The following is an 8913-nucleotide window of genomic DNA, read 5'->3' as shown; positions in this document are numbered from 1 at the left end:
TTTTATGGATTTTTCTCTTTCTGTTTGTTTTTTGTGACTGTATGATTTTGGAGGCATCTTGTTTTTCTCATGGTATTGTTTGATTAATGTGTGTGTTTCTTTTGGGGGAAATCGGAATTGATTCAGATTACAAAGATGATGATATCCAAATTCCTAGCGGATCCAGCGTGATTGTTAAGCGAGTTCCGGCAGGGACTGTGCCATCGGTTATGTAAGTTTTCTTCTCTTATGATTTATTTGGTTTTTCTTTTCCTTTTTTTGCTCAGTATTATTAGTATTAATTCCTATGCTATGAGTGTGTATGCGCTAATGTTTGTGAAATTAAGCATTCAAATATTATTCCAGTAAATGGTGCTCTTTTGGAGAAGTGAGATTCAGATGTAAAGATGGATTCAAGAAAAATAAAGATTCGGCCTATAGTGTGTGAGATAATCAAAGTCCTGGCCGGAGGGTTTATAACTGTGTTGGATGTCTGCATTTTGAGGATATATATTAGGGTTAGGGAACTTTGTTATTATGTACATGTTATTGCTTGTAAAAATGATGGTTGGAATGCACTTGTTGGTCGTTGCAAAAAAGTAGATTTTCCTGCACCACAACATTAGTTTTTGATCAGTAGCATGCAAAAAGTATGATTAAAATTATATTTATTGGAGATGTTATGTTGCATGATTCCATAATTTAGTGGCTGATAGGAGAAAGTTCGTTATAATTAAATGCACACATCTTTTAGAAGTCAGCATTTATCCGTTAACTTGCATTAATTCCTATATTACTGGAATTACGTGCATCTGTTGGGTCAATTGTTAAAAATTGAAGTTTATTTCAGAAATCCAGCTAATAAATTAGTTTTGTCTTCAAACCGCTGTTTTGGATGATTTTATAAGTTGGAGAATTAGTAGAACAGTATTTTTTTTGCATACTCATTCGCTGTAGAATCTGTAAATGTAACGGCCACCTTAAGTTATTCATCTGTATTAAAAGTCTTTATCTGCCAGGATATGGTGTGTTCTCGGAATTCTTCTTCGAACTAGGTTTCCTTTTACAGCTCTTACCCTTGAGAATCACGTGGAGCTTCTGCATGGATATAATGAGAAATCTGTTTTTTCTTCTTTAATGATAGATGTACCGGTATCATTTTTTATTGTAATTGTAACAATTGACCTTCTCCTTTTTCTATTTTCCTTTTCATAAAATTTATTAGTATGGAGTATGTTTAAGATATAAACTCATGCAATTCCCCTGATGTAATGCCTTCTTTACAGGGTACCTATCGAAACCGTGGAGGTTTTGGGAAAAAAAGACTACTGCCAAATGAATCCAGCTGTAAGCACGTGTTTTTATTTTTCTTCATCATCTATACTTCGTTTTGTCTTACTTTCACCTTTTAGAGTTTAGATCGTTTCTTAATATAAGGCCTTGTTTGATTTTCATTTTTTTTGAAATACATTTTTCTCTTCTACTACACATTATTCAATAAAATAATGTTATACGCAAACCCAAACTTTTTCTTAATTTTTAACCACACATTCTCCATATATACTTTTTGGAGGAAAAAAGGGCATCAAACGGCTCTAAATAAATAAATGCACACTTCACATGAAGAATGTCTTGATAGATTATCATCATGGTGGACCTGTTATACCTTTCTCATCTTTTTCCCTGTATGTCTCTACCCTCATCTTCTGGAGCAGGCTTCTTTCTCATCTTGGATACTACTCTCTCTGGTACCATTTTCCTCTGAAATTAAAATTTTACTGACCAGGAAGCAGGGACATGCCTCTGGCGTCATCGTGTCGGTGTCTGACACACGTACTTGATACCAACAAGTCGCCAAAACGTGTCCGACGCACCAGGTGGCGTGTCCCTTTTTTTCTTTGGTTTTATGAAGTTCGATACATTGGGAACATGCTGGGACAGTCACCGACACACTGTGCATTACTTGATAATCTGAAAAAAATAAATAGAAGGAAGAAAATTTCGAGCAATTTATCTCTCCATCCATATTGCAAGGTGCCGTATTCAAGGAGATGATGGAGGGTTGAAGAGGTAAGGCGCGTGTTTGGAAGAGGGTGGCGCCGTGGGTGTTCATGGGCAGTGTGGATGGAATTTGGTCATGTGTGGCTGTGGCTATGCAAAAATGAAATGGGAAACCATCCAGATATTACAAGGCTTTGTATTATTAACTGGCAAAAATCATTTAAAAAAAAAAAAATAAATTGCAGAAGCAGTTCGGACTGCACTATTTTTTGGTCTTTACTTTAATTGCAAAATGACACAGGCAATTTAACCCTAATGCATGACCCATTTGATTTTATCTTTTGTTACAAAATGACAAACAGGATTTTAAAGACAAAATATATAAAATGTCCTATACTATATATATATATATATATATATATATTGAGGAATATGAAGATACATGTTTAGATTTTATAGAAATTGAAAAAATTTATGATTTGTTAGTAACAGAACAAGATATAGTGTGGATGAATTTTACGATTTCGGTGCTGATTTGTGTGCTAGACCCGATGCAAACTTTCCTGACTTTGATCTAGAATTTGATAAGAATATCTTCGGGAGCAGCGAGAAGGAAGATATTATTGGTTTAAGGTATAATGCATATGGCCTTTTGTCTGTACACTCTACACAAACTTCGTACTCAAATTGTGTTTATATATCAACTCTGGGTTTTTTGGTTTCCACACGATGTTGACAATCTGGCAATCACTTATAACTGATGTGATAGATCTGTTTGATTGACATGATTATCCATTTATGTGATTTTCAACTTGATATATTGGACCTTTTCTCATAAATTTAATTTATTTCTTTTACGATAGACCAGTTTGATTGACATGATTTTCTATTTTTGTGAGGCAGCAACTAGAAGAACTTCTACTACCATAATAAATTGTTGTTTTTAATTGCAACACATTTCCTTCTGTTCAATCTGGCCATATTTTTTTCCCTTGAAAATTACAAATTTGTTTCTACGTTGAAGTTCAACAAACAGATCCTTCTTGGGTTATTATCATATTTTCTCTAGCATGTATTTGATTACAATTCCCATTTTTCTTACGGGGGAGGGGCGTTGTGGCAATTTTTATTCGTTTTTGCATAAATGAACTTTCATGAGTGAAATATCATATTCGGTATTTGTTATAGATGCCCTGTGCTATTCAGGTTAGGATGTAGAAAGCTTGAATCAACTGATATTAGTCAAGCACTCCCGAGAGGTTTGTTGTATTTTGTTTTTATTTTTTTCGAATATTTTCCATGAGTTTAAACTTGATACATGTGTATCTTAGGTTCCAATCAGAATACAAATGAGATAAAAATCTTGCTGGAACCAAAAGTTGAAGAACAGATGAAATTGACCAAGTATGACTTGTGACTTTTCGTTTGGTTTACTGTTTATATAGAGATCATTCTTGCAAAACTGATATATCTTTTTCTTTTCTGGGGGCCAAGGCTGCCTACCACCAATTGTGTAGCCTTGCAAAACACCAATTTGCCATTAGAAATGAAGTGCTCACTCTGCAACACTTTTTTCAAGGACGCTGTGATGATACCTTGTTGCCAGCATAGCTTTTGTGAGAAATGTGAGTTACTAGGCTTTTTGACCTGTGTTGATGTCCTATAGCTGTGCATACACTACTTATATTATAGTTTAAACTATGAAGAAATTGGCGCAAGTTCAAAAAAAATATGAGATGTTTTCACATCTTCCGTCTTTGTACAAACATTAATGCTCATATTCTATCTTCGTACTATCTTTATCAGAGTTACAACTAGTATCTGCGTAAAATTTTTATATTATTTGTGGCTATGGTGGCAGGTATACGTCTAGCGCTTATTGAAAAGGGAAGATGCCCAAAATGCTTTTCCAGCAAATGCAAGGTTGAAAATCTGCTGCCAAATTTATCACTTCGTCATGCAATTGAGCATTGCCTTGAATCTCAGATGCTAGATGTTGGTTTAGAGAATGCTATGCAGGAATATGCTCCAGGTGGAAATTCCATTTTTTTAATTATTTAATTATTTATTTTTTTAAATTCTGAAAAATATTGATACACGTTAGAGAGAAATTAAATCAGCATGGTACATCACCCTTTTTTCTTTTAATGTCAGATGGAGAATCTGGAATCCAAGTTAAAAAAGATGGTTCTTGTGCTTTAACTGTGGTTCAAACAAAAGTAGAGTTGCCTCAGTCTTCTTCTGCAACTGGGATAGGATCCAATCAACTATTTATGGAATCATACCATGAGCCAGTACTTCGGAGAAGTACACCAGATAGGCTCTCTGATAATCATGTCAGTATAGTAGGTGGCAATGGAGATCCGAAATCTGCTCTTTTATCACAGAAAGCCAAACAGATAGATGCAATAAGAGTTGGATATTCTCATCATGCTAATACACAAGAAAGATTTGAAGGTTTTGCACCTCCATCGGATTTTCAGGGTGAAAATCAACCTTCTGATATTCCTCAAGTTCACATACATGATGAAGGTAAGTGCAGTTCTATAATCTTCTAGCTCTATAGAATTTATCATGTTATGGAACTGCTTCAGATGCTAAATCATGCTACATTTTTAATTGAATCTTCTGTTTTGCTTATGGAGTGGGAGTCTTTATTTTAGTAGACAGAACAGTCTATCAACATATTTGTTTCAAAAATATCTGATATTATAATACACATGATGTTATTCAATCTTGGAATCCTGTTGGATAACATCATGTATACAAGTGATGAAGGGAGGGGACTAAATTGATTATGTTGTGGTTAATAAGTGAAATGGTGTTAAGAGAAATATGAGAAAATAAGTTCAGCGGATTGTCTGAAGCAACTGACTAAGTTGGTATGAGTAAGAGATGCATGAAGGCTTAAAATTCTGAATTTAACTAAAAGAATTTTTGCTTCTGTTACTTTTCCAGAAACTGATTTTTCATTTTTCCTTAAGTTTTTATTATATCACCATCTTCTTGACATGTGTTCTAAATTTACATTCCTTACTGCAGCTGATTCTGACGTTAAGAAAAGAGGGGGAGTCTGGAGTGAAACTGGAGGTGCAATCAACTGCTTTAATGGCTATTTTCTTAATGGTGGAATAAAAATAACTGTTTATTATGTATTCTGCTGATTGAAATATGGTATTAATTTTTAGGTGGAGACAGAAATTTTTTAGCTCATGGTGGTTACAAAAAGGTAACTTACGAGGCTTTATCAAGTTATGCAGATTCTTGGATACATTAGATAAGATTTTTAAAGTGTGAACCTAGACCGAATTTGCTGGTATTATAACTTATGCATGTTCAATAGCACGAATTAAACGTCCATGTATCACCCAAATACCCAATCCAGGATTGTATTGGCCAACTGAAGATGAAGTGTTCCTACATTATCCTAAACTTTATTTTCTCATCCCCCTTCATTCACCTGCCCTTGGTAGTTTATGGAGCATTCTAGCAGTTGTGATTTACTGAACTACTGTGATTAGCAAATCTGGCCGGAACAAATTGTGTCTTGCATGCTGCAGGTCTTTATGTAGGCATGATTTTGGTTTTTAAGTTTTCTCAAAATTGTGACTGTTGAAATTTAGGCGGGACGCAATTGTTACACATGTGGTTCTCCAGATCATCTCATGAGAGACTGCCCTCTTGCTTTCAATCTACATCTCTTTCAGCCAGGTACAAATAAATCTTTTCCACTCGACTCCTATTTACAACATGAAATGTTCATATTTTTAATTACTGCTGTTATATTAGGAAATGGAGCATTTCATGGAGGTGTGCCGGGCTATCCACCGCCCTATTGGAATGGTTCTATGTTGCCCTTCAGGCCTTATGCAAATATGTATGGTAACCCTTCAGTGATGCCTTTCAATGTCTCCATGGTTCCGGTGACACCTTTTGCGGTTCCTTCATACATTCCTTCCATGGGTGTTGGCTTACATGGCCCTGGGTAAGTTCGATGTATTTTCATGCGGTACACTTGTCTTTTTCTCATAATTACTGTAATGCAGGTTTTTGAGACTAAGTGATATCTTGTAGGGGAAATATGGGAATCGAAGGTATGGGTCCTGTGGGAAATAGAGTTGAGAGGTCTCCATACTCCAACTTGGAGCTTCAGCATTTTGAACCCAGAAAGAAGCATTCGAATGAAGACCTGGGAAGGTAATTTTGATGATTTAACACAGCAGTAGGTTTAAAAGACAGGAATAGTTTTTCTCGCTGTACATGCACACAAAAACTAAGGAAAAAACAGCGTGTGAAAAGTGTCAAAGGAGAAAAGAGAAATCATGGAAAATGTCACTCTGATGGATTAACTTAAAGATCATTTAGTAGTTGACAATAGATATTCATATTTTGATTACATTGCCTCTGTCAAAAGTCTGCTATTTGCTTCATGGTAGCATCGGTAATTTGCTTTTCTGTAAGTAGTTGACTTGTGCAATGTGCACATCACAAGTACACAAGAGAATTTCACTGACGCTCTATTCGTAATCTTGAGAATTTCACTGACGCTATCCTTTTGACTTCTGATTGGTGAACATTTTGAACTTTGGGTTATGCTACATGTACATTATGGTATCCATAAAGGTGTCCAAAATGTACATGTAGCATAACATCATTGGAGGTTGAAAATCAATTTTTTTAACCCTCCAATCATGGAATTCCACATGTACATTATGGACACCCTTATGGATACCATAATATACATGTAGAATTATCCTTGAACTTTAGGCACATACCTCTCACATAGTTTCACTCTGTTTCCTAGTCCTTTCTAATATTATATTCGTTGGTCTTCTGTGAAGGATGCCTGTGCGCACATTTTGAAGGAGGTGGGGATTGAAGCTGTGAAATCTCCTGCACTCATAAAAATTCATATGGGCGCTTGGGGTTATCTAGCTCAATTCTAACCTCAATTTTTATTTTTTGTTTTGATATTTCGAAGATTTTCTTATATTCTTTTGTCTGATATTGAGGTTTATATGTCTGGTAATCGATTTCATCACTAACTATAAAAAAGCACTACTCTTGAAAAATCAAGCAATTGCAATTGCAATTGCAAGCCCCAAGTTGCTGCTTCATTCCTTTCTATTTTAAGATTGTTCTTGTGTACTGCTTGTTATTGATAACCAGGAAGTCATGGTTCACGAATTCTTTTTACTGAACAAGCACTCCCATATACTCGTGTTCAATCTGCCTGCTCCTCTTCCCCTCTATGGCCTTTACCGTTGCCCTTTTCTTTCCTTTGTTTGTAATGTTATAGTGTTATTGCAAATTGCTAATAAAGGTTTTGTGTACCAGAGAAAAACTTCGTGATGAAGAAGATTCTCATGATTGCTGTAGGGATAATAAGCCAGATAAATCACATCAATATAAATCGCAGAAAGAGAAGGAACATAGTTTGAATCAATCTGAGGACAGCTTTACTCGAAGATCAAAGAGGAAAAATCAGCATGACGAATATATGGATTCTGACATTCTCTACTTCGATGAAAGACTTGAGAAAAAATCGCGCTCTTCCCATGCTTCAAGAGACAAGAAGCTGCATCACTCAGAGAGGTCAAGTTCAGGAATTGAGGATATGTCCAGAAGTTCTGAAAAGTATAGTGAAAGAAGGCGGAAGGATCATCATGGAGAGTTGAAGCATCACAAGAGGTTAGAGTGTGACAGTGATTCAAGTTTGGGTCGTTATCCACTAAAGAAAGATGTTATAAGAAGAGATGCGATTGATGCCAAAGGCTTATGTATTGATCAGAGGAGGGAATGTAAAGAGAGGGATTCGGGCCATGACTCAAGACATTCCTTTACAAAACACTCAAGACATGAACAACATGATGACAAGTGGCATATGATCAGTGGCACCAATGACTCCAAAGATGAATATCGTCACCGCAAGCGGAAAAGAGTATTAAAACCGGCATGACTTCTGAGGTAACATGCATATGATACTTGCATCTTGTGGACTTTGGTGATCCATATGCCATCCTCAATAGGTATTTCGTATTGACTTGTTTTTGTTGCAGCTGTAGTTTAACAGGGTAAATAGCTTTTTATACTAAAAGGTCCATCAACTTATTTCAATATATTTAGGTACTAGTATCTAACTCACAACCTCTGCTGGTTTTATTGGAGATAAATTAGATTGGTCCGGTTTGGACGGTCACATGGTATTATCCTTTATTTTTCTTAACTAACCTTCTTCCCTTCTTGTATGTGAGGTTTGGATGCTAGCAAAATTGAAATAGTGTTTGGCACCATTTTTGTGCCACTCAATCGTTCTTTGTGCTGAGGTGTTGAAGCTGATGAAGGTACGTTCTTTTAAAATCAGACAGAAAAAAAAAAATGCTCTATTACGGTACAGTTGGTACTGAATTGCAAATAATTCTAACCCTTTTTTCTTCGGGGAATTTGTTTTAAATCCCTACGCTTCATCTGTTCAGTCTAAAATCTATTTTTAACTAAATAAAATGAATAGGAGCAAAAGCACTAGTTAAGATATAAAAGCTATTAATAAACTAAGGTCAATTTATATTTCCAGCATAAAATGAAATTTTGATAATTTGCTTAGTACGAGTTTTGCAAAGCCAAGTTTCTTTTAAATTTTTTATCATTGACCTTCCTTTTCTTCTCATTATTTGGAAATTGGATTTGATTATTTACGTTGTATTGCATTTTTAGTGAGACTACGACATTTGGTCTGTGACTTGCATCACCTTAATTATCCTTAAGTTTTAAGTGCATTATCCTACTTGACATATTGGTATTTCATGCAGTCATGCTTTGCTAATATTGTGTATTTTGTTGGCCCGTCTTGTTTATGCTTTTTTATTCTGAAACTCCCTTATTCGTCCGCACACATTCCATGCCCTTCCAGAAAAGGGTGTTTTTTCCAGTATA

The 8913-nt window shown here is 35.4% G+C and overlaps 2 protein-coding genes across 5 annotated transcripts in view; both read left to right on the top strand.

Annotated features, from left to right (window-relative positions):
• The window catches only part of LOC111379573 (uncharacterized RING finger protein P8B7.15c-like), a 2860-nt gene extending 485 nt beyond the window's left edge, over positions 1-2375 (top strand). The window contains exons 2-5 of one of the 4 annotated variants that reach the window (XR_002700067.1): positions 127-211; positions 1049-1131; positions 1266-1326; positions 1695-2375. Coding sequence is in view for 3 of the 4 variants with exons in the window: in XM_023002974.1 (XP_022858742.1) it covers positions 127-211; positions 1266-1326; positions 1695-1820 (272 nt within the window). In the remaining variant the exon portion in view is untranslated. The remainder of the gene's footprint in view (positions 1-126; positions 212-1048; positions 1132-1265; positions 1327-1694) is intronic. The other 3 variants (XM_023002974.1, XM_023002973.1, XM_023002975.1) reach the window with 3 other exon arrangements.
• A 115-nt stretch (positions 2376-2490) lies between these two features.
• LOC111379574 (E3 ubiquitin ligase PARAQUAT TOLERANCE 3-like) lies at positions 2491-8347 on the top strand. Its single transcript, XM_023002976.1, has 12 exons — positions 2491-2613; positions 3187-3239; positions 3312-3384; positions 3475-3605; positions 3842-4012; positions 4135-4512; positions 5023-5070; positions 5169-5209; positions 5604-5691; positions 5770-5965; positions 6055-6177; positions 7318-8347. The coding sequence occupies exons 3-12, from the start codon at positions 3371-3373 to the stop codon at positions 7937-7939; spliced, it is 1812 nt and encodes a 603-aa protein (XP_022858744.1). The 5' UTR covers positions 2491-2613; positions 3187-3239; positions 3312-3370; the 3' UTR covers positions 7940-8347.
• The last annotated feature ends 566 nt before the right edge of the window (positions 8348-8913 follow it).

This window comes from Olea europaea, unplaced genomic scaffold, assembly GCF_002742605.1.
Source record: "Olea europaea var. sylvestris unplaced genomic scaffold, O_europaea_v1 scaffold2005, whole genome shotgun sequence".
In the NCBI taxonomy this organism is placed as follows: Eukaryota; Viridiplantae; Streptophyta; class Magnoliopsida; order Lamiales; family Oleaceae; genus Olea; species Olea europaea.
The sequence above is the reverse complement of the archived record's forward strand: the minus strand, read 5'-3'. Positions and strand labels throughout refer to the sequence as shown.

Coding starts and splice junctions, on each gene's coding strand:
- LOC111379574 (XM_023002976.1), top strand. Junction 5,692..5,769: donor TCTACATCTCTTTCAGCCAG/GTACAAATAAAT, acceptor CTGTTATATTAG/GAAATGGAGCATTTCATGGA. Junction 6,178..7,317: donor TCGAATGAAGACCTGGGAAG/GTAATTTTGATG, acceptor TTTGTGTACCAG/AGAAAAACTTCGTGATGAAG.